This window comes from Apteryx mantelli, chromosome 3 (assembly GCF_036417845.1).
Source record: "Apteryx mantelli isolate bAptMan1 chromosome 3, bAptMan1.hap1, whole genome shotgun sequence".
In the NCBI taxonomy this organism is placed as follows: domain Eukaryota; kingdom Metazoa; phylum Chordata; class Aves; order Apterygiformes; family Apterygidae; genus Apteryx; species Apteryx mantelli.
Genome location: NC_089980.1, coordinates 33,090,811 through 33,118,637, shown reverse-complemented (window position 1 = coordinate 33,118,637; position 27,827 = coordinate 33,090,811). Strand labels below are relative to the sequence as shown.

Genomic DNA, 27,827 nt, shown 5'->3' with positions numbered 1-27,827 from the left:
GCCTCCGCCCCTGCCCAGCGGGAGCGGCCGCGCCGGGGACAACCGGGCGCACCCAGCCCTTCCGGGCGCGCCCCGCCGCCCCTTCCCCCGAGAGCCTCCAGCCCCCTCCCCGCCCCCGCCCCCGCCGGCGCGGCGCGGCCGACGTCTCCGCCCCTTCCCGGCCGGCCCCGTTTCGCGACCGGCTCGCGGCGTTTTGGCCCGCGCGGGCCCCCTCCTCCAGGTGCTGCGGCGTTGCCATGGTGTTTCGCGCTGCGGCCGGGGAGGCGGCGCGGCCTGGCCGGGCCTGAGTGACGGGGAGCCCGCGGCGCCGCAGCCTCGTCGGACACCGAACCCTGCCGCGGCCGCAGCGGGCTGCGCGGCCCCGCTGGCCGATCCCCCGCCTCCCCCTTCGCCGCCTCCCGCCGCCGCCGCTGCTTCCCTCGACCCCGAGGTTCCGGCAGCGGCGGGAGCGGGCGGCGGGGAAGATGGCGGGGAACGGCGGCGGCGGCGGCTTGGCCGGCGCCGGGAGCGGGGAGATCATCCAGCTCAACGTGGGCGGCACCAGGTGAGCGGGGCGGCGGCGGGGGGCGCAGGCCCCGGGCCCCGGCGGCGACGCGGGCCCCGCCGGAGCCTCCCCTGGCGCTAGGCCGAGCTGGGGGCTGCTCGATGCCGGCTGGCCCTCGCCGCCGGGGGCAGCGGCGCGGCCCGCCGCGGCTCCCTGCCCTGTGCGTGGCCTTGCACGCGTGGTGCTGTCTCCGGGCTGCGTGGGGCGGGGGGGAGGGGGGAGTGTCCTGAAAAAAGCTTCACCCTGTATGTTGTGGCGTGGAAGAAGAGAAATGTATGTTTTGGCAGGTTGATACAGAGAACCGTGTAGCAGCTTTAGTCAAAATCACCGCAATAAATAGTGTGAGTGTTCCCATAAAAGTGCTTAGGGATGGAATCATTCAGATGAAAGGAGTTAGTGAAAACAGAGGTTAACGTGTCTTCCTGAGTGTGCAACTTGAAAACAGCTATATGCATAGTAAGAATTGCCCTATCTATCTCAAGAATATTCTTGTGTTACAGAGAAGATGGACTTTTTTCTAACCAACCTGTGTGCTGCAGCCTTTCTTAAAGGAGGGCGTTGTAAAAGTTGATCCAGAGTGGCTTTGTTTTAATAAAACTTTGGAAACCTGGTTCAGCCAGCGAGGCTGCTTGTACCTTGGACAGGCAGACTGGCCTATAATGATGCTTTCAGGATAACTTTGGCATTGACTTGGACCTGGTTTCATCTAACATTGAATAAGGTACTTCTGTCAACTCTGTCTCTGAAATTATAGGCCAGTTCACCTTTTTAGATTTTTGTCAAGTGTGGAGTCACAAATATGGTTCAATCTCAAACCATGTTTTAAATTGTTCTTATTTATTAAATGTCTCTTGCAGAGAGTAGAGAATTATGCACAGGGCAAGAATGAGGGAAGAAATGCATGTCCTCAGAGGACTTGCTACATAAAGAAGTATGAAGAATAAGGCAAACTAACAAATGTATACATTTAATTTTTAGTTGCGTAGTTTAGTTTCATCTTAGTTTAGATTCTAGTCAACATTACTGCATTTGGATGTAAGGAGTAGGAAATGTGTGCATCGACATTTCCCCCTTAATAGGGAAGCAGGCTGCAACAATACCACTGTTTTGTGTAAGTTTTGGTCCTTTGCAAGCTAAACTTCCCTTCTAGCGCCCATCTTCTTGGAAAGATGCATCTGACCCAGGTTTTTCAGCTTCCAAAGGAAAGTGATTTCAAGCTAACAGCTGAGATAGCAGTGGATGATCTGGACAGCAAATGGGGCAGCATGGGATATTGTACGCGTTTCCTTTTTCCTTAGTTCCTTTTACCCATATTAGAAGCACGAAACTCTTAATTTTGTTTGGAGATCTGGGTGAGAAGTGGGGAAATTAGCACTTGTATCAGTCTGTGATATCAGTTGTACTTGCGAGGATCTGGTACAGAGGACCGTGGCTGACTAGACTTTCTGTGGTTCTGAAGTGAGGTTCCTGTTGCTCCAGGTGAGTGCCAAAGCATCGCTGCGCTGTGCAGTTGCTCCAGAATGAATCTTTGCTAACAGTTTTTAGTCTCAGCTTTCTTACCTTCCTTGGCTGGGAGCACAAGCCTCTTGTGAGCTGGAGTTCACAGAAATTACTGTAACAGACTTGGCAGTGAATTCTCTTGACCCTTTACCTCCCTCTAGTTAACTCTCTACAAGGGCAATAGAGTATGAAAATGGTTGTTTTATAACCAATGCTTAAGTGTGTCCCTCTCCAGTTGTCTGTATTTTCTTTGAAGTAACTATGTAGGCTGCCACATGCTTCCGTGTATTTGAGGTTATTGCACTCAGTTTGCCTAATTTCCCTAGAGTGTGTTTTTTTTGTTTTTTTTTTAATCTGACCACTGCATGCTTAGTTGTATGGTGCTGCACATATGTTTGCATGTGTAATGTTGGTATCCATGCTTCCTGCTGAGTCCTAGAAGGGAATACTCTATTGTTTATGCAGATTAATGTTAAATTTGTTAAAAGTTTTAAAGTATATATTAGTATGAGGTATTGCTCACTAAGCTAGTATCGTAGTGCAAGGATTGTCTTCTGTGATTTAGTGCTATCTAAAACCATTGACTTTACAAAGCAATAAAATTGCAAGGAAAGGCATGTTGAATCAATATATTTATTTTTTTCCCTCCGTCTTCCTAATTGTGTGGCTTGTTCTTCTGGAACATCTAGTCCGGAATGTTTTGCTATTAAGTTCTTTAAGCGAGTGGGAAATGCTAGGGTGTAACCTATCTGGTCAGAAAAACAGCAAAACTTCAAAAACTTCTGAATAGTTGACTGTCACTCATATGCTTAAATGCAAACATGCCTCTGGGTCAGAAATTCAGTATATTGAGAAGTTAGGAACATCAAGCCCTCAAACATCAAACATTTGTTCAAAGATCCTGAATACATTTATGGTCATATCAGACTTATTTGTTGCTTCAGAATAAGTTTAATATTTGTCATTCAGTTTTATGGATAGTGTCAGTTAGCTATGGTTGTAGTGCTTTGTCCATGTCTTTCTTTCTGTAAAAACCTTCCTGGAAAACCATGCATGCTTTGAATTTTTTGTAAAAATGCAAAAATAACTGAAAGTGTTAAAATATTCAAAAATAAGCAATCGCACAATAAAAATCTTCAGCTCATGAGGAATTTTTAAAGGGCCAGCTGGTGGTCCTCATAGTTACAGGCAGTGTCTGGATTAATCTTTGATAATTTTATGTAACTAATTTTTGTTTCTTGCTTTCTGTTATGCATAAATTATAACATGTAAAGTAAATCATCTTACTCTTAAAATAGAGAAGGAAAACGAACTGTATTACTGATGTAAAAACTATGTCCTAGCAAAACCACAAGTGAGAAAATAGAAGAGAATTTCCATTTAAATGGCAAACTGTTTTCATTCTTTTTTGATAGAAAAGACTGTGTGCATATTTGTGCTCAGAATGCTGATACTGTAGATTTTCTGTTAAGAACAGATTTGGCATTGTTATGCTTGCAGTGAACTGCTACACAATCAATGTTTTATGCAGCATGGTAGCTCCATACGACTTTTCTGTTTCTTATGGTGGTTTGAAGTAATACTTTTTGTTTATGTGGGGCTTTTTTCACCCCAAAAGTGGGAAATACAGACACTGAAAACTAGGTAAACTATGATTAAGTACTTTCATTATAAAAACAATATTTTGTAATGTATTCCTGAACTATGTGGAAGTTCTTCGTAGAATTTTACCTTTGCATTTCCTTATTGTGACTTCTTCATTAACGGGAAACAAAAAGTTTCTTAGTCATGATACTGCTAAGAGGATATGTACGGTCAGAAAGCTGGTGCTGAGCATGAATTCATTTTCAAAGCTGCTAATACAGTAGTCTTCCTTCGTGTTAAGTCAAAAACAGAATGAGTATAAGTGAGTTCATAGTTATTTACTGTGTAGAACACTGTCTGGGATTATAAATGATACTATAATTTGTAATATCTCATACTATCATATCATTCAAAGTAAATATTCTTACTTATCATATCACTCAAAGTAAATATTCTTTTGGGGCCTCAGAGGGCCCAAAGAGCAAAATTGTAGATAATTAGATTGTTGTAAAATATTAACTCAAGGCTTATTGTAGTCTTTTGCAGTGCACTGTGTAGCACTTTTGAGTCCTAAACTAGGATAACATGCAGTTAATGACAGATGCAGTGCATGTCTGATAAACTTACATTTTAGTATCTCTCTTTTTTTCAAGCATTAATCTTGACAGAATAGGAGAACCACAGAAGACAGGATGTTGGGACAGTGCATTACAAACATAATGAATGATGCTCTTGGAGTCCGTGGATACTCATGCTTCATGGTTAAAAATAATCTGTGCAAAGGAGCCGCAATCTCTTAGACTTTGTACAGGCATTTGAACTATCTGAAACTTTCCAAAACCTTTTGATATCAGGTTTGTAGGGCATATCTTCTTCCCAGTTTTATAGCTGATTCTTAACTTGTAACTGTGGTCCTCTAGGTTCAGCACTTCAAGACAAACACTGATGTGGATTCCAGACTCCTTTTTTTCCAGGTATTTGTAATATTTCTTCACATTAAGCAAAGACAAATAACATTTATTCTCAATTCTTAATCTATTCCTTAAGCAGTAGGTTCTTTTTCCCTATCTCAGCCAATGGAACAAATTCATTTGGAATAACTGCCATCCAAAAGGCATCTTCTGTCTTCAGTAATGCTATGGCAACTTCACCTTCACCTGAAGAGTTGTCATTTTTAGATGGAGTGCTGTGGAAATAAGACTCCAAATATGTACTAAAGTGAGACACCACTGATGCTTTATTATTACATAGCCATTTTTGAGCTTAATGCAGTGTTACGTTGTAACACTGCCTTTGACTTTTTCTGAATTATTGCTGTATCTTGAGTTGACTCAAAGTTTTGAGGGCTTTGGCTTGTGTACAGGAGCCTTTGGATTATTGTGTCTCTTTCTGGTAACTTTTATGTCACTACTATTACTACTTTGTAGGTAGTGATGCTTACTGTTTGTAACCTAGTAATTTCAGGCTGTACCCCTACCATCACCATTATTCTCAAACAAATAAAAGAAAAGCTAAAGCCTGGCTGCTAGCTTTGCTTCCTTACACTTAATTTTTGTACTCTAGATTTCTTTGCCAGTAAAGCCTGGCAGCTGACATGGATAGGCAGCATCATCTGCTGCTGTTATATTGAAATATTGAGGTAGGTGGAATGCTAGGGAGATGTCACCTTCTGTGAGGTATGGAAGAAAAAGCACAAGGAAGAAGTCCCTTGCTATTCCCCAGCACTAAGTTTACTACCCAAGCAGATTGTTCTGAAAGTCATTTAGTACTTATTCTAAGACACACTGTTGAAAAATCAGGTTATTGTGATCCAGAGTCAGATGGAGTCTTGAAGTAAAACTGTTGACCTTTTCCTTAGCGTGTTTGCTTCTCATTTGTAAAATTAGGTTTTGGTATTTTGTACTGCACTGATTTGGAACAAGAACACTTTGATCTGGTGGGAGAGAAGGTTTGAAATAAAATAGTGTGAGAACTCACCCATCCCATTCTTGCCCACTAAGTCCTTGCAGAAAGCATCCTTTTTACTTCACAAGCTTTTACTGGCTTATTAGATTTTTAACAAACTATGGAACCCTCTTTGGGTACCTGGAAAGACTTTTCCATCCCTTCAGGCCAGGCCCTGTGTCTGTTTTCTTCAGGAATCTGAAGGTCTTTATGATCCAGGTCTTGCCCTTTCCTTAAGTGAGCATGCACAGCTCCTCTGTTCAGGAAAAGTCTCCTTCACCACCAGCATTTTGTCTCCCCTAGGCAGTTTTCTTCTCTTAGCTGCACTGTTTTACTAAAATGAGGCATACAGTGCACAAATAGAGCAAACTGACTGACTGAAAGTGTTGCTATCTTGTATTGGTGTTTCTGTGATTTAATACTTCTCTACATGACATCTAACTAAGATTTCCATTGTTTTAGTTTGCTGAGTGGAAGAATTTCAACACTGAAGGATGAAACTGGTGCTGTGAGTAATAAACGTAGTGATAAATCATTAAATGAATGTTTGTTTCTGGTTAGGTTCTCTCCTAAAGAACAATAAAGAACAATAATTGTGGGTGCTAGTTCCTATTAGCAGAGATCTACTGAGTCAGCTATATAGCAGCTAAAAGCGTGGTAGACAAATGGCCAAATGAATGAAAAATACTCACATTCCTAGCTTTTAAAAATTTGTTTTGGCTTTTGCCAGTATTTTTGCTGTCGCTGTTGTATTACATAACCATTAGTAGTGGTGTTTCAGAAGTCTACATTTAAAACTCTAACAGCACTATCCCTGCTTCAGAGTCCATGAGGAGTGATATTCAGTTGGACTTGACCCAACCCTTTTTGCCTATTTTGGCACTTATCTTTTCAATATGAGGAAAATGTGGAACTTTAAAACCATTTGAAAATGTCACTATATATTTTCCTTTGCTTCTGTTGCAAAGAGTGCAGATTCAGTACAAAATATGCTATCTTCTTTCTTACAATTTTAGAGCCTGGCTGCCAAAGTGTTCATGCTATTGTGTGGAAAAATTATTGTTTGGGAGTACTTAATTTGTTTATACCTCTATGTAGGTACTTAAAATATCAAAAAGTGGTGTTTTCTTTTTCCTTCCTGAAGTGGATACTTCTCGTTAGGACAGAATGAGGGTCTCTTGCAGGCATAACTACTTGTGTGTCATGTTGCCAAAGTCTGGACTCTATGCTTTTGGGAAAGTTGGTGACATCTCTGGATTTATTGGTTCTCATGTTCACTCTAAGATAAGTGAAACTGGGATAATGTGCATATTTTTGTGCTCGTTCTGCACTGTTCAGAGACAGCGACTGTGCTTCTTTTAAAAAGCAAAAATGCCAATTCCTGTATCGCAGAGAGAGGAGTAGTTTTCATTTGATAGCTATTGTATATATAGTCAAGCAGTTTTGATGTGTGAGTGTAGCTGTTTGGATTTTGTTGGCAAATATATATATGTGTATGTATGTATATATAAAAATGGCCATTTCAGTCTGTGTGTGTATGATATTCCTAAAAGGGAAACTATAGTTACAACATTGTTGTTGAATGATAGTAAGGCACACAAATACTTTCATAAAAGCATAGTGGTAGTTGGAATGATAATTGTCTTGATCAAAAAATTAAGTCTAGACATATCTTGAGGTCTCATTTTGCAGTTACTGCATTCTGAGCACATTACAGAAAGATCAGTGGCAGTAGCCATTGACCTTCATGGAGTCTTTAGTACTTATAAAATGCAGTTTTAAAAGCGTCATCTATTTGCAGCAGTGGTTGTACATAAGAATGCTGTAATACTGGATGGTAGAAGAATAAGAGCAAAGGGGTTGTCCCAATACTTTGGGTTTTGTTTGTCTGTTGACTGCCTCAACTTCTACTCTTCTTTCCCATGCTTATTACAGGACTGTATTTTAGTTGATAGTTGTTCTATAATAATGCTAAAAGTACAGCATTTTTTTTCTTTACAGATATTTATTGATAGAGATCCAGCAGCATTTGCACCCATTTTAAATTTTCTTCGCACAAAGGAGTTAGACTTACGGTAAGAGGCCCTAATTATTTTAAATGAAGATTAATTTGATCAGATGCAGTAGAGAACTTTTTCAAATGGAAATTGTTCAGTTCTACTCAGTTACTTGGATGCCTAATATACAACTGACCTGCCTGGTAGATCTAAGCGCGTGTCTAAAACATGTTTATGACGTGGTGGAGGCAGAAACACTAGCATTACATTTTAGTTGTTAGTGTATTCTTTTAATTTAAACCACTTCTGGCAATGCATTTCTTTATTGTTTTTGTATCCTTATCTTAATCAAAGATAACTAATGTTCAGATCACTTTGAAATCTCATAAGCATCAACTTGTTCAGGATGTCTGGCAGTGATTCTAAACTGTTAGCTTGAAATTAACATTGTCTTAGTTATACGTAAACATTTATATTCAAGATAGTCTCTAACTATATCCTTATCTTTTTTTCTTTGTTTTCTTCTCTAGGGGAGTGAGTATTAATGTTCTCAGGCATGAAGCTGAATTCTATGGAATCACTCCTTTAGGTAGGTAAATTATTTTTATACGATATCATTTCCTATTTGATGCAACTGAAATGACTCACAAGTTCTGGGCAGCTGTGATCCTGAAGACTTTCAAACTTACTGATACATAAGGTTATTTGAAATAACACAATGTCTCCTGGGAAAGTAAAGCTATAGTCATATCTGCTTTTCCCCCTCAGTAAGAAGGTTGCTTCTATGTGAAGAACTGGAACGCTCATCTTGTGGCAGCGTCCTCTTTCATGGCTACCTGCCTCCTCCAGGTATTTTTGTATTCTGACTCTGATGTTGCTTCCAATCACTTACTGCTTTATTCTGTGGGGGTGACTGGACAGAGTATTTATTCTAGCTGTCAAACTGTCCAGAGAAGGCTTTCCTACTGAAAGCTTAAGCTAGCCTGCAAAATATTTGAATTGGACATGGTTCTGATTCAAGAACAAGACTTATGTGTGTATGCTGTATGAAATGGCATACTTAGAGTACTAGATGGAAGTAATATGTTAATACCAAACAAACTGTTACTGGTATTACACCAGACTACAGATTCTTGAGTACGTTTCAGTTGAATGTTGTCAACATGGAGTGCTTTTTCCTTTCTAAAGATAGTTACTTGAGATGCCTTGTCATGTCAGTAGGTGACATATCAGCACAAATGAGTGTTCCTTAACAATGAGTATACGTTAGGTATTTACTCCTGTTTAGAGATGAACACAGTTTGTGTCTTAACCTGAAGACTGGGGGAGAATTGGCCAATTGTTGACAAGTTTTCCTGAGATAGTTCTTTAAACTAGTTGTGTATGCCAAGATAGGGAGCAAGAACATCTTCTGTTTCAATGGTTAGGTATGGCTTAGTTTTTGTAGCGGCTGAATTAGACTTTGGATCAAAATGCACAAATGTTAATCATATACTTTGAAAACGAGCGACTATCTGTTATATTGCTAAAATTTATGGAGTGGGACAAAACATGTCTCTTTTCTTTTATAGGCATTCCCAATCGCAAAATAAATAATACTGCTGGGCTGCCGACTGATGTTAGAACTGGTCAAAACTGCTCTGAGAATGAGATTCGTGGAGGTGGTGTCCAACCTACCCTTACTGGTACTGGGGAGGGTACAGTCAGACTAGGTGAGGAATGCTGGTTTTAAAACCCAAACAAATTGCAAAGATCATTGCCACTGGGAACTAAAAACTGAGTGGCTATTTCTGGTTTCAGTCTGCTCTACATTTACTTGATTTTAAATTGTTGAATTTAAGTTAAATACTCTTCCATGTGCCTCATTTAAGACTCACTGCTGCACAATCAAGACATTAGGCTGAAGGAAAGGCAGATGAAAGTTCTTCATGCAGCCTGAGTATGTCAGTTAGGCAAATGCCCTACACTGTCCTGGAAGCCAACAGAAAAAACAACTAGACCAGAGTCTCTTGGGTCTTAGTTCAGTACCAGGAACCTTCTTCCTGCTCTTGCACCTCGTCTTTGCTAATGGTACATCTCTTGCCCTGCGGGAGTCAAGATTCTTCAGGGCAAAGCTAACCTTCAGTTGTTTGACTACATAGAGTACTTTCCATATAAAATACATACAAACTGTAAACAAGATAGGCTTGAATTTGGTCATTTCCCAACTTTTGACTTTGCAAGCAAAATGATGCTCTTAGAAGTGTCATATTTCTGTCTATACACCTGTAAGTTGTAGCTGTGTTAGGGAAATCTTGAGTACGTTAAAAGATGCAGGTAATACAAAAATAAGCCTTAGATATGAATTGCTGCCTCTTCTTCCAAGTTGCTACAGATTTGGAAGAGGGCAGTTTTGGAGAAAGCGAGACAAGGTGCACTCTTTAAGACTCAGTTCTTTAGTATATCGAGATTGAGAGCTAACTCAGGGAACTGCCATAAACCCTGACTTCCAGCACCATCCAACAATTCTGCCAAACCTAATTCAGCTATAGATGAGAAATGGGCATCCTCCTACTAGATGTTAAATGGAGAAGTTGTAGGTATTCTGAAGTATTATAAATATTAATTTAACAGTCTAGAACAAAATAATACAGGATTGCACGAACTGTTTGGAAAGAACTCTCATGAAAGAGGGCATTGTTTCTTATTTGATAACAAGCTTTATTTATTTATTTATTTAATTTATTTATTTTTTACAATTTGGCTCTTTTTTTAAAAAAAAATACCAGCATGTGCTTGCCTCTTTCTACTTAGGAACACTTTTGATTTTAGTGACTAATATTAAATGCCTTCTTTCTATGTCAGGAACCATAATAGTTGTAAGGATTATGAGGAGTATTGCCAATTAGATAATGAAAAGTTTCTCGAGGAAATTTTTCAGCAGATTCAAAGTTTTTGTTGAATATCCCAGTGAAGAGCTCTGTCCTGTTCTGGATATCTTTCCTCAGCTTCCCTCTAATACCCATCACTTGACTGACTTCAGTTTTTCTGCTGTTTTTAGGATTCCCTGTGGACCCACGGAAAGTTCTGATAGTAGCTGGCCACCACAATTGGATAGTAGCTGCATATGCCCATTTTGCTGTTTGCTACAGGTATGAATATGGTGGCTCGTCTTGTTGCAGAAATCTAACAAAACTAGGATAAACTTCTTGATAAGACTTACTGGATCATAGCAGATTGGTTTACTCTGACTTGACAGTAGATCACATGCATTCAGTATGCTATAAATATGAATTGCCACTCTTGCACATGTAAACAAACTGTTTGATAGAAGCTTAAGTTTTACTACTTTCATGTCAATTCTTGATGTTGTTGCAAAATAAATTGGTGAAATAATGGACTTTCCTGAAGCGTTACTATTTTCTTTTACCACCCAAACTTTTTACGTAACAGTTTAGGTTTAGACTCTGGAGTCAGGCTTTTGTGGGGGAGAGAAGGGTTGTTACTTGTTTTAACTGGCAAATGGTATCTGTTTTAAAGCAGGCTTGGGGGTTATTTCTGAAAGATTCATTTAAAAAGTTCTTTCTACTACATGGATTTGAAAACAGTCTGTGAAGTGTGGCAAATATGAGCATGAAAGAACTTAAGACAGTTCATTGGTTTCTGCTGCATACATGACAAACCTGGTCCTAAACTTTAGGGCTTTTGGCTTAGCAGAACTGTTAAGCATTTGCTGCCTCATGTAGATGGTTGCAAAGTGAAGAGTGCCTTTAAATATCTTGTTAACAAAGGGGGTAGTTTTTAAGATCATGTGAAGGTAAGTACAGCCTTCATATTACAGAAGCTGTTTTCGTTAGTTCACATTTGGTAGTCTTGATTTTTAATGGCGACCCTCGTTTCAATTGAAGGTAATGTTTTAACAAGAACTGCTACTAAAACAAACCTAACATTGCTGTTGTAGTGTGATCAGAAACAGAATGGATGAAAGGAGGGGATAACGTGAAGAGCTTATTTCTGGTTACTGTCAAGCTGAAGCCACAGTTTGCCTTTTGCACCATACTGAATACTGACTTACTTGCTTAAACTTAAATCGCATGCAACTTTCCTCCTGTATTCACCACTGCAATTCATTTTGCTTTGATGTATGCTAAATGTGGTTTCTCTTGCTCTACTTAATGTTCTTGTTCTCAGTTATGCTTGATATGGTCTGACCTGAGAGGAACAATGATTTGCTCTTGCCTTTGTGCTAATTGTCCCCTCCTTAGGACTTTATCTCTGACTGTTTTCTTTGGCTGCTAGCTCACTTAAATGAAAACTCCCACCTCATTTCTGCTTGGTAATCTACTTAGTGAGACTTACTACTGTTGAACTTAAGTCATTAGTGATGCTTTTGATGAAGGCATGTCAGACTTGCATGCTTGCTGTAAGAAGGCACAGGTCAATATGTGAATTTGAAATGTTGCTTTTCTTCATAGTGGCTCAAGGTAGCAGTCTTGTCTTGATTGACTAGTTTTTGTTCTGGAACTTGAAGGAACTCTAGAAATATCATGGTGGGATTTTTCCTCCTCCTCTCTGTTCCTAAACAGCTTTTAGTAACAAACACTTTTTGTTCTGTGCTGTATCTTATTACCTGTTTGTTTCTTATTGCTTGGCAGGTGAATTTGCCAAAACTTTTTTGAGTAATGCTTGAGGAGATAGCAGATACTTAAATCTACTTCCCTCTACCCAAAAATTTAAATGTAGCTTGCTTCTACCTGTACGCTGCAGTCAAATGATGTGATTTTAAGATTCTCATGAAAACTATTTTAATATAAAAGCAACAGCTGAATTTTAGCCAGAATCACTTTTCAAAGTGGTAATTTTTAATGGAGCGGACAGTGAATCCCATGCAGTAAGAAATGAAGTATATTCCTATATTTAGTTTTGTGATCTTTTAGGTTGCTTGTAGCAGATACTATTTAAATACTTAAGATTGTTATTTTATTAAAAAGCTATGACAAAGCACAGTGCATCTTAAAAATAGTATTTTTTTTTCCACTCCAAGTATCGCTGAAGTTTAAAAAATTTAAAAATTTAGTAATGAGGCTTACCAGAATGCCTTGGTTGCATTCAGAGGTTTATGGATATTGCAGTCCTGCTCTTAAGTCACTTCTGCATGCTGCATGGCTAGAACACAGCAGTCTGTGCTGCTTCAGCTAGGATGCAATGCTGAAGTGAAAAAATGGAAAAAATGGCAAAAAGTATTAGATATGTCTTCTGCTTACCATATTTTATATATTTTATGTATGTGCTTAACTAGAATTTCAAACCTGATGTTTTGTAGCTTAGCCTGTAAGACTGGAACGTCCACCTTGGGTCAGACTGGGACTTAGCAGTCTGTTTCTGAATCTCTAATCTCTGCTCTCTGTTCTGTCCCTGCCTTCACCCTTTCAGAATCAAAGAGTCTTCTGGGTGGCAGCAGGTGTTCACGAGTCCCTATCTGGACTGGACGATTGAGCGAGTGGCTCTCAATGCCAAGGTGGTTGGAGGGCCTCATGGAGACAAGGATAAGATGGTTGCAGTTGCCTCAGAGAGCAGTATAATCTTGTGGAGCATTCAAGATGGTGGTAGCGGCAGTGAAATTGGTAAGTGTAATTACTTGGTTTTGTTTTGTTTGGTTTATTTTATTTTATTTACTAGAAAGAAGTCTGTGAACTTATTTTGAGGAGTCAGTAATGTTCAGTAAGCGCTTTCACAAAGTGACAAAACAAGATGCAGTACAGCAACATGTTAGAGCATATTACCTTTTTTTGTGTCTTACGAAAAGAATCCTTTCTTTCTCAAAATCAAGAAGAAGGATAATGAAGTGATCCCTTTGCTGGGCAGAGACTAGCTAACACTTACTCAGTTCAGTTTGAGTTTTTATGTGAAGAACCGAATTAGATTTAAACTTTTCACTGGATTTGCATTCAAACCTAGGCACAAGGGAACTAAGCTTCTGACATGTCAAGCTGCAAATACTGAGTAGTTCTCCTCTTTCCTTGCCTTTGTCTTATTAAAGCCATATTTTACATGGAGATGATGAAAAGATTTCAGTTTTCTGTCAAATGTAGTTCATAAATGGAATTTGGAAGAGGATAATTTATTCTTTTTATAACTTGGGTGTCTAGGTAGGGAAAAAGCACACTCTGCTGCCCGAAGTATATAGGAATTACAGCTTGTACTCCTTGGCACTGAAGGACACATAATAAGAGAGGCTTTTAAACAGCAAGAAGAGATTTTCAGAAGTAAATGTTCCTCAGTACTGATCTGATGGTTTTAATCTGTCTCACTACTGTTCAAATACAGGGCAAGTTTGGGAGGCAGTGAAGGGGATGGTATTAGGAACTTTCCCTAGCCTGAGCCCTGGTGTTTGAGCACTGCCATTATGCTAGTAACAGTCTGTTTCTCTGGCAGCAGATACTGTGATCATATGTTAAATAAGCTTAGTACAAAGCGTGATGGCAATTTTCCTGTGCAGACACTTCTCTGAAACTGACTGCTGAGTTAATTGGTATTTAGATACTTGAAGTAGTAAGAATTAATGTGGTCATTAATTAAAGTCAAAATGACTAAATTTGTTTTGATACATTTGCTTTTACTTTAGAGTTTGCTTTAAAGATCCTCAGGCAATTTCTAGTTTTGTTACTGACTGTTGCTTCTCTTTGTATTGGAATGAATGGAGGCACTGAGTCGGATATGAAGAAGGGGAAAGGCAAAATTTTTGCAAGAGATCATACAGCCGAGTGCTGGCTTTTTTATTCGTGATTCATAGGGTTCTTGTATGTAATTATAATCAGCAAAACAGAAAAGGATGGTCCATGTTATTTAAAAAACTATGAAATGTGAGACTAAGTTGAAGGTGAAATCTCTGTTAGCATGGAGTAAATACTCTACCTAAGGAGCCTTTTCTTCTTGTATGCTTCCTTTGACCAAATCTTATGCTAATAGACAGGGAAGAGTTAGCATGATGGCTGTACTACTTTAGTAGGTATTGCTTTAAGCACCATGCTATTCTGTTCCTCCTGTAGGAGCACCATTTTCTGGCTTGACTTTGCTGCTTGGGTTGTCTTAGGATTTGCAATGAGATACATAAAGCAAAATACCAGATTTTTGGAAATGAAGTATAAAGACATGCAAAAAAACCCAATGTGGACTCTACTTTAAATCAAAACTCTGAAACATGGCAACGTCATAAGGTTCTGACAACTCATATTATGACTAAATGTGGCAACAAACTTAAGGAAGCAGTTTTACTAAAGAGGCTGTACTGCTCTGAAGTGGCTTTGTGAAACAAAGCAAATGCCATTCAGTCTCTGTGGAAAAAAATGTGCCTAAAGGATTGAATCTTTAGTCTGACTAACATTAACCAGAATGCACTGTTCCTGTTCTGAGTCAAATAGGTCATGCCGCTTGGTTTAATAGATTAAAATATGTATGTGTTTAATAGTAGTAACTGAAATATAGTTGCCTGTTTTCTTTTTGTAGCACATGCTTGCAGTCTTGCTTTGGGTTAGAGATATAGTACGTTGCTATCATCTTGTGAAAAAAACTGCTTGTTCCAAACAGTCTTTGGAGCCTGGCGACAGCATACTCGGAAAATTGTGAGGGCTGGCATCTTCATTATGGAGCTCTCCCAGAGTGCTCTCTTTCCTTTCAATATTACTTACATAAGACACTGCTGCTGGATTGCTGCTGTAAGCAGTATTTTACGGAGAGGGGCCCTTAAGACAGGAGCCTGTCATTATATATATCATTGTCTCCCCTGTGGATGGGTCTCAAGATTGTTGAGCCTAAGCAGGACTGACACTTCAAATTCCTCCAGACCATTCAAGCTGTCTTCCTCAATTTCCTCGAACCTCATCCTTCTCTGGAGTAATCAATTCTAGTTGTTTCTGTGGGTTTTTTTTTATTATTGCCTTTTTTATGTGCCCTGTACTACTGAATTTTATCTGCATCAGATGATTATTTTGTGCCCTGGAAAACAGCTTAGCATCTTAATTAAAACATAAGTATACACTGAGCTTCCTGAGGTTCACTCTTGGGGTGTAACAGAGGGCTGCCTCTTGGTTGGGAATGGCATTTTGTTTATTTGAATTTTTCCAAAATAACATTAGGAAGTTTTCAAGCTATAGGGTACTCTTATTTATAGACTGGTGCTGCTGCACCAGTTAGAGGGCGTTGGTGAGGAGTGATATAAAGATGTAGAGTGAGTAGTGTAGAGTAAGAAACTGGGGAGTGAAGTTTGGTAATGTAATGTATCCCCCATAGTAATGACTTTTACAGCTAAAGAGGATGGGCATGTACTTACCAGCTATTAAAACTTAGTTTGGAATTACAAGCTGAGTTACTTACAGAGGCTGTTTACAAGACTATTTAGCTGCCAGACTTGGAAATGATCTCAAACCTCTTTAGTTTGATGTAACTTTTAAGTAACATGGTACAAAATAAAGTACGCTATTCAACTTTGCAGCTCAATAAAAATAATCGTACTGGACCTATGATGAGACTGGGAAGCTCCAAAGAGAGAGGTCAGATTCCCTGGGAAGGCAATATATGGGCTTCAGTAAACATACCCATTCCAGTTGCAGTTTGTATAATGAGCAGAGGCTATCCTTGCTCTGGGGTGCCTCTTGCAAATTGGGTTGAGTTGGCAGCACCCTACTGTTCTAGGTGTCTAGCTGCTCAGTGAGCTGGACTTATTTTTGCTTTGTTTGTTTATTTGACACAGTCATAATACCTTACAAGCTAGTAAACATACCAGCACTGCTAAACCTCATGGTGAAATGGTTACGAACATAAAGAATTTATGTGGGCAAGATTACAGTGAAAGATGTAAGCTAATGATTGCCTTTCCCCTCCCCACCTTCACACCCCCTCCATAGTTAAACAGTAGATTCTCAGCCTTACTTGCAGTTCTGTTGATCAAATACTGAAGCTATTTGGTGAAAGATAGGATGGAGTGGTTAACGTTGTTTTCTTGATATTGAGGAGCCTTTCTGAGATGTGGAAAAGCTCAGATGTTAAGGTCTATAATCATCAATGCCTGTCATATTTTGCAGTGTTTTAATTTTTATCAAATGAAATGTTCTTGATATCCCATTTGCTCTATTTAGAAGGCCAGCATTTGCTGGTAAGTCTTATATTCCAGATATTGAATAGTATGTGATGATTGGTAAAAACTATATAGATTAAACTTTTAATAGCCTGTACTCTCTACTCATGAACTATAACCAAACTTAAAGATCTGTAGATGACAAGAAACAGAAGGAAAGAAAGAAATAGGCTTTTGAAGGCTGCTTATTTTTTCAGCTGAGATGCAGATGCTCAAATACTTCTGCTAAAAGAGAAGTTTAATGTATTCAACTAGTATAGCATCAGGATTATTTGATCTTTTCTTCAGAATAGGGATGAGACCTTGTAGCCTTATTTAATTTCTAAAATATGTTTTAAGACTACACCTATTTGGCTGTACTTTAAAAAAAAGTGAATAGGAACTTGTAATACTTTAAAAGGTAATTGAAAATTAGTGTGGCACAAATCTGTCTGTCTACCAAAAACTGTGGAATTACTGCTTCTTAAATGACAGTTCATAGTCATAGATAAATAAAAACAAATTAACTTACTTGCTGTAGTAGGGTATTTTTTATGTCTTAAGATGTATAAAGCCATTTGAGACTTTGGATTACAAGTGGCTATAGAAAAATAAGGAAGGCATATTTTGCATAAGCTCTTCTTCTTTCCCTTGCCTCCTTTCTCTTCCCCAAAGGATGGATTGCATCAGCAGAGATGACATCATGCTGTGGTTTAATTTAATGGATCCAGTTTTCCTCTTGCACGGTATATCACCTAGTGCACTGGGAACCCACTTCTGGCTGTTCATTACCTGCTACAATAATAAATGTGACAAATGATAATAGTGGAGAGATTCCATTGTTACTGGTTTTTTTCTCTTTATTTTAGAAGAGCTTCACAGACTCTTCATTTTTTGTAGGAGTGTTCAGTCTTGGAGTCCCTGTAGATGCCCTCTTCTTCATTGGCAACCAGTTGGTGGCTACTAGCCATACGGGGAAAGTGGGAGTGTGGAATGCTGTGACTCAGCACTGGCAGGTGTGTTCAATTTAGACAATTTCTTTCTGCATCAGTTTTAATAAGCTGACATGTCATTCTGGTAAAAAGAGAACAAAAGAATGTGTGAAATACTTTGTTTTCAGTTTTGACCTGCACTGCGGAGTCTGCCACTTGGGTAGCAGGGTACTGCGCCTGTGGGTAGAATGGTGTTGAATTGTTTGGTGGTACTACCAAGTGTGCTTTTTAGGCTTTTAAATAAAAGGACATGGTGCAGTTTGGAGTAATAAATGTCATCTATGAGTATATTTAAACTTCCTTGTGCAGCACTAAATTTGTAAGTGGTGTTTTACAATGGGAGACTCTCCTTCAGCAGAAATATATGTGGTGCTTGAAAGATTGATGTCTTGCATCTGGATGCTTTTGGTTGCACTGACTTTATTCCTGTTGTCAAAATGCATATTAAATAGACAGATTCTTGGAGTCTGTATGAGCCTGAAAAAATAGTTGAGCATTCATGTGACTAACAAAGCTTGTAACACAGCCAGATGTACATCTTTGAGGCAGAGCTGATCTGGGGCTCACTCCCATGTCTGCGGCGATGTTTCCTGACTAAGTTTTGATTCAGCTCTTAAGTGACAGTACTGTTAACAAATAACACAGATAATAAGCATGGGATAGTGCTGCTTCTGCAGCAGACACAGACATGTTAGGTTGGTCTCGAATTAAACAAAACATGTTTTTAAAGACCTATTGAAGCCTTGCAAAATATTCTGTTAATAAACAATTTAATGCTATGTGACAAACTGAAATTTAATGATATTTGCTAAAGGAGCAAGTTATAAGGAATAAAAACTATTGTCCCATTCATCTGCATTCTTTATCCAGGTGGAGGCACAAAAAGCTTTGCAATTACAGTAATTATTCCTCAGTTCGATTGACCATTCCTGTGGTGGTGAAAGCATTTCTTACTGAAGAGCAGAAAATATTTAGAAGTGGGCATATACCAGATGTCACAAAATAAGTTTTTTCAGGGGAAGGGAATAGTTCATTTTTAAAGAAAAGTTTCAGGGTGCCTTCTTTGCAACAGACTCTTTTGTTTGTATTAGTAAGAAAGACCTATAGGAAAATGGGGTTTTTCTCATCTCCCTTGAGAACAAATTCTTCTTGGAGAAGAACCCCGTAAATACTTAAGTGGCAGGATTGTACCTCTGATCTTCAAATGCCTCATGAGAATGCCTGATATTTACATAAGTGCTTTCCATGAGTTGCTTATAGCTTTGGGCTTTGAATGTAATTGTACTTGTTGCAGTGAGAGAGGTTTTGAAGAGCAGAGTGTGCCAATGCCCCATTCAGACCAAGATCTTGGTTTTATTTCAAGTTTTCTTTCCTGATGCCTTTCTGTCTTTTTTCAGAATTGCCTTTTCTAAACTCTACTTTAAGAAGGCTTATTTTGTGCCAGCTATCCTTCCTTAAGCTATGACTTTGGAATTGATATATTTCATCCTGAGGCTATGACTCTGACCTCTGTTTCTAATTGGTTTTGGCATCTCCTTCCCAAGTCTTGTAGATTTGAGCAGACTAGTCGAGGTGGTTTCCCTAGTACTTAATCCTCTGGCAATATTTTGGTGGCATGCAACAAGGAGAGGAGGTTGTGGGTGCTAGATATGTCGGCAATGAAATATTTAGTACAGGAGTGCTTAAAGGAAGCAGAATACTTAGCGTTGTGGAACATGAAGTAACAGAATACAGAAGCAATAGAATAGGACAGAAAAACTCCATTTGCTAAGTGAGGTTTCTCACTGGCTGTGTTCTACCAATGACTGTTATATAAAGTTGCTCTGTTTCTTAGTATAGGAGGAATAGTTCACATCTCAGCAGGTGCAATTTCTGATTTACTTCTGGTATCCCTATCTCTGCTCCAGAAGAAAGGCCCCCCCCACCCTTGTTTTGTCTGATCTCTCTGACTGGGTCGCTCAATCTCTGCTGTTGGCAGCATTGTAGAACCTCTTGCAGGACACAGGGCTGGTGTTCTTGATGGAAGCCATTTGGATCCTCTTGCTTAGCCCTCTCCTTGCAGTTATAATGCCATCTGCAAGGGGATGAGTAAAGTGGTATATCTGTGGATGGGCTGCTTCTGCCTTCATCAGTTTTATAAATGTTTTGCAGATGGGAGAGCTTCCTTATGCAGCTTTCGTCCACAGGCACATTGCACCCTGATCCAGAGACATTTAGGTGCTGAGATTTTTGTTTCTTGTACTTCTGCTCTGTCCTGCTCCTTTAAAGTAGTCTGGAAAAAAATCTTTTGAGACAGAGTTGGATCAAATTGTTTGATGCCTCATTTAATTAGGCATAGTGTTGATTTGGCTATGGGAAGAATAAGGTATTTTGAACAGTTCTATCTGAAAAAGAACTACGTAAAGGCATTAAGATCGAGAATAGCAATTCTTTTCAATAGTTGGCAAGGATCTTTCTTCAGGCCATTCAATTATCAATTATATGGGGAAATTCCAAGTGCTTTCCAAGAACAATTTATTTTTAGCATTGTCTCTGTGCTGCATTTTGGGTAAACTAAGTAAGAGCACTGTTGTTGAAACTAAGAAAGAAGGGCAAGTGCTGCCTCCTTTTTTTTTTTTTTTCTCTCTGAAGATATGCAGAAGCTATTTTCATTTTGCAGCCTTTTGTAAGGCTGAGCTATAAGCTTAGAGAATGTTTTGAAATCTTACAAACTATCTTTAAATCAGGAAATGGTACTGGTTTAGAGTAGTAGCTGTTTGGGGAAAAAAAAATTTTCTTAACCAACAGATTCATTGTAGGCATTTTACAAATGGTTTTGTAAATCTCTGAAGCAATCAGAAAGATGCTGCTGGACAGAGAGAAATCAGAACTTAAGCTAAAATTTTCATGAATTAATATTCAGTGTCCATTAAATGGACAGAATGAAATATATGGAGTGCAGGAAAAAAATGGTATCAGTTTGTGTGTGTTTTGAATGCTCTGGATAAAATGGCTTTTGACTTATTCTTCCTCTGGGATGAAGCAAGAAAGTTGCTTGGGATTGGGGATCATAGGTAGGATAAGCAGAGCTTTTCCTTTGTCTGAGACCTCTCTGTCCCCTCTGAAGGAATAAACACTCCTTTGGAGCCTGGAGAGCGAAGAGAGGTTTGACCTTAAGTCATAGACCAGTGAGTAAAATATGACAGGGTTGCCTTCCAATTTACTTGATGTGAATGGACTGTATTGGAAAGGGGAAATCCTAATGGGGTTGGAGAATTTTTTTTTTTTCCTCATTATATTATCTGCTAGAGGCTTAGATCTCCTTGGAGACTAGGAGGGGGCCACAAGGAAGAACTGCGGATTAAGGAAGGCTTAGGGAGGCAATGTTTAGTTCCTCTGCACATCAGCCTCCTAAGGAGTTGCCAGGAAGGGGGAAGTAGGTGTAGGACAGAAAGTGCAAAGTACATTCATTTGGATATCGAAAAAAGTAGCCTTCCTCTCTTGAAGCTTAGTTGCAACAATTTAGTAAGTTTTGTGCCTCCTCATGGAGAAGGATCCTCCAGAGTAGTTGTCAGTTGTGCTGGCTTGAATGCACACTTCTGATGAACTCCATGACTTAAGGTTTGGTTTGTTAGAGGAACACAGATAAGCATCTACCAGCAGTACTTTAAGAATGCTGGGTGTGTGTGTGTGTGTGTGTGTGTGTGTGTGTGTGTGTGTGTGAGCCTCCACAGTAGCCTCAGACCAGTACCAAACTTGAGTGGTCTTTAACAGAATGTACCCAAAATGTCTGAAAACTGAGGAAGGAACAACCCAACTTCTTGGATTTTTCTTCTGTTTGCATTAGGTTCAGGATGTTGTCCCTATCACAAGCTATGATACTGCTGGGTCTTTTCTGCTGCTGGGCTGTAACAATGGCTCTATCTATTATATAGGTAAGAAATGGGGGCAGGGCAGAATAAAAAGGAAGTGGTACAGGGAAGCTTTGTTCCTAAACAAACTCTTTAGTCTGGTTGTTCTAAGTCACATCAGAACAACACTGTCTATTCAGAGAAATAAACAATTGTCTCTTCCCCACAGACATGCAGAAGTTCCCATTACGAATGAAAGACAATGATCTTCTAGTGACAGAATTGTACCATGATCCCTCCAATGATGCTATAACAGCACTTAGTGTCTACCTCACACCTAAAACAAGTCAGTATTGTATTTTGTTGGCATTTCTTGAAGCTCAGTGAGGATCTGTTACAGATGCTTTTTTTCTTTTTCTGAATGGCCTTTTTCTATTGAAGTATAGCAGGGTTAAAGCAGCTGCAATAGCACTGCACATAAGCAATGCAGTTTTCTGTATTTAATTGTCCTCAAATGAATGATGAACATTGGGAGTAGCTATATCCCCCTCACATCTGTACATTTGTATGTATGTATAAATAGGTGCATATGCTTTAAATATATGTACATATATGCCCGTACATAATGCATCATACATTAACGTATAATGTTATAACATAATGCACAGTACATCAGTGCTTGTACATAACGTACATTTGTTGGTTTTAGCGCTTTTACACAAGATATGCACTTAGATTATGGCTTGTATTCACTGAAATACTCTGTGTTATTGGGGGGAGGAAAGAGAACCTTGCCTTGACATCTAACTTTCTCATAATCGATACAATAAAAACCATTTAGATATGCAGCAACAGCTACTGAATGATCTTCAGCTGTTGTGTCTATGCACTTTTTTGTAACTGTGGTACTGCTATCTTTTAAACTGAAAAAAACCTCCCCAAAAGCCCAGCTTGGAGGAACTGTTTATTCCCATATCTGTATTGATACCATAGTGACCTTTCTAACTGTAGTCATCCCTGTTCTTGCCTTGCCTTCCCATTTGCCTCCCACTAAGGCAGAAGTAAACAGTATGTGGCACATATTGACCATGTCACTGTGAAGAATGCCAAAATATCCTCTCGGAATGTAGAACAACATCTTTAATTGACTTTCTCTATCCCTTCCTTTAACCTCCAGGAGGGAGGAGAGGATGGAAGGGAAGGCCGTTGTTAAGATAGAGTTAAAGAGCATAGTATGAAACTGAACAAACTTTTTTTCAGTGGCACAACTTGTTCTCTGTTCATGAGGGGGGGAAAAAAAAGTGAATAATGTTTAAAATAAGTACCTTTCTTATTGTAGAAACTTGGAAGTACTATTTTCTATTGCCTCATTCCCTGCTCCCAGTAAGACAAGACCTCATGGCTGAGGGGAACAACTGTGTTCTTGCCTACTGTAGGTGTAAGTGGCAATTGGATTGAGATTGCATATGGCACTAGCTCTGGAGCAGTGAGGGTGATTGTACAGCACCCTGAAACAGTTGGGTCTGGACCTCAGCTCTTTCAGACTTTCACAGTTCATCGAAGTCCTGTTACGAAGATCATGCTCTCAGAGAAACATCTTGTGTCAGGTAATTTTTTTTTCTGCACAAAAGTTTGTATTGGTGGTTCTCCCCTCCTCCTGCTCCTTGAAATATTTGTATGCATTGCCTCGTAACTTGCTTTGTTCCCATGTACGATAGAAATGGGTTGGCCAGAGTTTTGGGTGAGATTTGCTTGGATCCTCATTCTTAAAGTGAACACTTCTTAAAACCTTTAGCATTTAAAAGACCTAGGTTTTATTTAAACAGATACTAGAACAGCTAACTTTTTGTGTCTCATTCCAAGGTTGCCATTAGTGGGGAAAAAAGGTTTTTAAACAAATGTATCCCCCTCAAATCTCATTTTTGTGGTCAGGTCCTTTAGGACTTGTCTTGCTTCAACCAACTTTCAGGAGCTTTCTGGGTTGCAGCAAAATGTATTCAGAAGAAATGAAGCCTTCCCATGGCTTCAAAGGCTGTCTGTGCTTCTGCTTTTCTCCACAGTCTCCCAGTCTTTGCTGTGTTGCCCTATTCTGTGCTTTGGACAGTGTCTGTTGCTCCCATGGAAGGTGCAATCTCTCCTCCCTCTGAAAGAATCTCTCTGGCCCAGAGTCCAGAAGCCAGGCCATAAAGAGAGATTTACTTTCTGCTGCCTTGCCACCCCTATTCTTTTGTAAAGGAACAGAAAACACAATATGTAATAAGCTGCAAACAAACAGCCCAGAGGCCACCTGTTCCCCTGCAACTTGGAACCGATTTGGTGCTATACCCTTAGTACCAATGGGAAGGGCACACCTGCATGTAGAAAGCTGAGTAACTGATGAATGAAATAATAGGGCAGACTTGTGTGATGTGGTTTATGCTTCCAGACCGCTCTTATGACATCTTGTCCTAGCATCTGCACACAGAGGATTGAAGTGTGCTGTAAGCTACTGGTGCTGACTCTCTCAGACCTTAATGTTTGTAGAACATGCTGCGTCCCCCCTGCCGTGGTTTGTTTCTTGAATTTCTGAGGGAAGAGGTAAAAGCGACTAGTAGAAAAAAGGACATCAACAACAATTCATAGACTGTTAGATAATTGTCTAGAGTTGCTAGATGACATGACATTGACTAAATTCTGCTTGATCACTCAATCTTGAAAAGTTATTCTATAGAAATCGTAGAGAAGCTTATCTTGAAAGTGTTGTCATCCCTTGTAAATGGTATTTACACATCTTTTCTCTTCCTTTCTAGTTTGTGCTGATAACAACCATGTACGGACATGGACTGTAACTCGGTTCCGGGGCATGATTTCAACTCAGCCAGGCTCGACACCTCTTGCATCGTTCAAAATATTGTCCCTGGAGGAAGCAGAGAGTCATGGCAGTTACTGTTCTGGAAATGACATTGGTAGGACATCTCTCAAGTGCTCCGTGCTGGGCCTGTAGGTTTACTGGTCTCAAAGGTTCAACAGTGGCTTTGAACCTGGTAACAAGCAAGTCAGCTGGAGCTCTTATATACTGCTCTCCCCTTGAAAAGATGTTAGGGATCTGTAAGACTCATCTGGAAATATTTACTGCTTGGGCTTTATAAAGTGAGTACACTTAAGTGGGGTTCATTTAAATTGATCATTTTGAAGATGACAAGAAAGAGAGGAGGAAAAACTTTTTGTTACAGAAGTTATACATCTTCCCTGAGCAAACTGAAGTAGCTTTTTACTTTTCTTTTAAATAGAGAATGATAGAAAGCACAGGAAACTGCACTGAAGCAGATGACCATGGCAAGATTTGGGTTTACTGCAAATTCCAGTTAACTCTTCAGCAGGGGTTAAATAGTGCACAGTTGAAAAGTTCTTAAATGAATTTGAAGTTGTGACAAAGTTTGCAGAGGCCCTCAAACTGCAGAGGCAAATGAAAAAAGAATGTGTCTATAGCAAGATACTCAAGGTATGCATTTGATAAATATGCGCACCCAGGTACCCACAAGTAGTTTCCTTTATCATCTGTCTTTGAGTCTTGCAAATGAACCTTTGATGGATAGGATGCTCAGTGAACACATGGTGGGGTCAGTAATAGCGCAAGAAATCTGATTTGTCTGTTGGACTTATGGAAGCTGCAAAATAAGAAAGCACTTATTCTTGTTATAAAGGCCTATTGTAGGGCTTTGTACTGACACAGTAATTCCTGTGTGAAACAGGAATTTATGGGAAACTCAAGAATGTGTTCCTTTAAAACAAACAAACCAAAAACACTCTTAAGATTTGTACCTGTAGAGGTTTCTAACTATTGGATGGCTTTTTCTAACTATTTGTCTTCTTTGATTCCCTGGGTGTGATGCTTTAAAATTGCAGTGGTCACACTAATATGAATTTGGGTCCTCAGGCGTGTGTGGGGAAGAAGGCGAGGGAACTGAAACAAACAAAGTGATCTTTCTTTTCTCTCTAGGGCCCTTTGGTGAGCGTGATGATCAACAGGTGTTTATTCAAAAAGTTGTTCCCATCACAAATAAACTTTTTGTAAGACTGTCTTCAACTGGGAAAAGGTACCTCCAAAGTAGTACTGACTTTACTGGCCAAGCTCTGCCAGGTGCAAGTGTTTGACCTGGGGTTTCTCTTCCTGTAGAATCTGTGAGATCCAGGCAGTTGACTGCACTACCATATCATCATTTACTGTGAGGGAATGCGAAGGATCCAGCAGAATGGGCTCCAGGCCACGCCGCTACCTCTTCACTGGCCATGCAAATGGCAGCATCCAGATGTGGGACCTGACCACAGCTATGGACATGGTTAATAAGAGTGAAGACAAGGGTAAGTTGTGGTATGGTTCTTTTTCTGCCCTCACATGTACACAAACACTGTAAGTGGACTCAGGCACTAAGAGCTGTCTCTTTCAGATGTTGGAGGTCCAACAGAAGAAGAGCTGCTGAAGTTGCTTGACCAGTGTGACTTGAGTACGTCTCGCTGTGCCACACCCAACATTAGTCCTGCCACCTCGGTAGTTCAGCCAAACCGGCTGCGGGAATCTAATTCCAGGTAGGTCATAGAGGGAAGGCACTGGCTGCAGACACCAAAGAGTGTATTTTTCAGATAGATGGAGAATGGTTTGGTGACCTAAAAAGCCCCTGATTCCATGACCTAAGTGTCTTGAACTACACATGCATATACTCCTAGATTTCTGTTGGTTTATACATATGCAGATTAAAGTATTTTAAGAGAGTGTGAAGTAAGTGATTTGGAAGCTCTTGTGTGGGGGTTGAGATGAGTATATGGCTGTTCTATGGAGAGTGGCAGTAGTGGGCAGGAGCAGGGTATGCAAAAGAACTGGCTGCTGTTCTCCACCTAACATCTGCTCTCTTTGTTTCTTCTGAAGCCTCCAATTGCAGCATCATGAAACAGTCCATGAAACAGCCACGTATGGTTCTGTGCGACCATACAGAGAAAGCCCCCTGTTGGCAAGAGCAAGGCGGACGGAGAGCTTTCACAGTTACCGGGACTTCCAGGCTTTTAACTTATCCAGCAAAAGTCCAGTAGAAAAGGCATCTGCTGCAAATGGCAACCCAAGCCAGACAGAGGCCAGGAAGGCAACAGCGGAGGTCAGTGCAGCTGACAGGAAGGCAGTCCTGACAACAGCACTTGAAGTGCGAGGCACTGGCATGACAGATGCAGGTGGGTGTTGCAGTTCAGAGGTTCACCGGCTGCCAGAGAATTCTCTGGATCTCAAAAGAAGAGGGCCAGACGAGGAGAGTGAAGCCAAAGCAGAGAGCAAAAAGAAAATGGTGTTTGAAGGAGCTGGGTTCCTGGGACGGAAGAAGGTGCCTCTCCTGGCCTCTGCCCCACCAATCTTTGCAGAAGGTGGGCCTGAATTACCTGGTGCAGCTTCTCCATCACCTACAAAGACAGCTGCCTCACCACGTCACCGGAAGAATGACTCATCCTGCCAAGACTATGGCTTGTGAAAATGTGACTGGTTGCAAAGATGAGGTGCAGGTGCCCTCTGGCCAGTAGCAGACATGACGTTGTGTGGTGTGGGTTTCTTTTTGAATGGGGTTTTGTTCTGATGTCCAGAATGGAACTTGCAAGGAAGCAGGTTAAGAGAAAGCACCTGGCTGCTGCCAAACATTTGACGAACCCTCCACATTATGTATGGCTTTATGTAATACTCCAAAATGTAGTATGGTACTTGGTCCAAAATATTGTTGTGCATTCTTGCGTAAACATGGTCAGGCATGTGCTATATGTTGTGATTATTTTTGTTTTGGGGGAAGGGAGGGTAAGAGAGGAATACATGGTTGCTTAGTAGAAGATGTCTTTTAGACACAGCCATGCATTGCTCTGCAGAGCTGCTGCCATCATCTTGGCATTTCTGCCTAACTTACTTACTTACAGCGCAGCCTCCCTAGTCTTGTTTTATGAATGGGATGAATATGGCTCCCTTGCTCTGTATGCTGCTGACTGAGATCCGAAATGTTTTGTCCAGATGGAGGAAGCTGTTTAAAATAGCATATTATATTGCCTCTTATTGCTAATAAATTGCCAGAGAAGTGTTGCTTGTGCTTTCTGAAAATGTGTGGTATCAGATGATGGGTTTTGCTGATTGTGACTGAGAGCATGCATAAAAATATGCTTGATGTAATACACAGAACTGGCAGTCTCTTGAGGGTTTCCTTGTCACTTTCTCTGGAAAAAAGGACAGAGATGAATATGGGAGTAGGTCTACTGTTGTGGTATAATAATTCTCAATTACAAGTGCCTTGACATGATGTTTCCTACCTGTGTTGCACTGGCTGCTTGATGTTTGTTCCTAGTTCACTG

General features: G+C 40.1%; 1 protein-coding gene across 1 annotated transcript; it reads left to right on the top strand.

The window, feature by feature from the left end:
- The first annotated feature begins 232 nt into the window (after positions 1-232).
- Positions 233-27,775, top strand: KCTD3 (potassium channel tetramerization domain containing 3). The gene is made up of 18 exons (XM_067293059.1): positions 233-544; positions 4,549-4,602; positions 6,035-6,080; positions 7,574-7,647; positions 8,100-8,158; positions 8,338-8,418; positions 9,141-9,281; positions 10,610-10,700; positions 12,982-13,172; positions 17,561-17,676; positions 21,479-21,566; positions 21,712-21,828; positions 22,919-23,089; positions 24,272-24,427; positions 25,462-25,558; positions 25,639-25,823; positions 25,910-26,048; positions 26,386-27,775. The coding sequence occupies exons 1-18, from the start codon at positions 465-467 to the stop codon at positions 26,969-26,971; spliced, it is 2,472 nt and encodes an 823-aa protein (XP_067149160.1). The 5' UTR covers positions 233-464; the 3' UTR covers positions 26,972-27,775.
- The last annotated feature ends 52 nt before the right edge of the window (positions 27,776-27,827 follow it).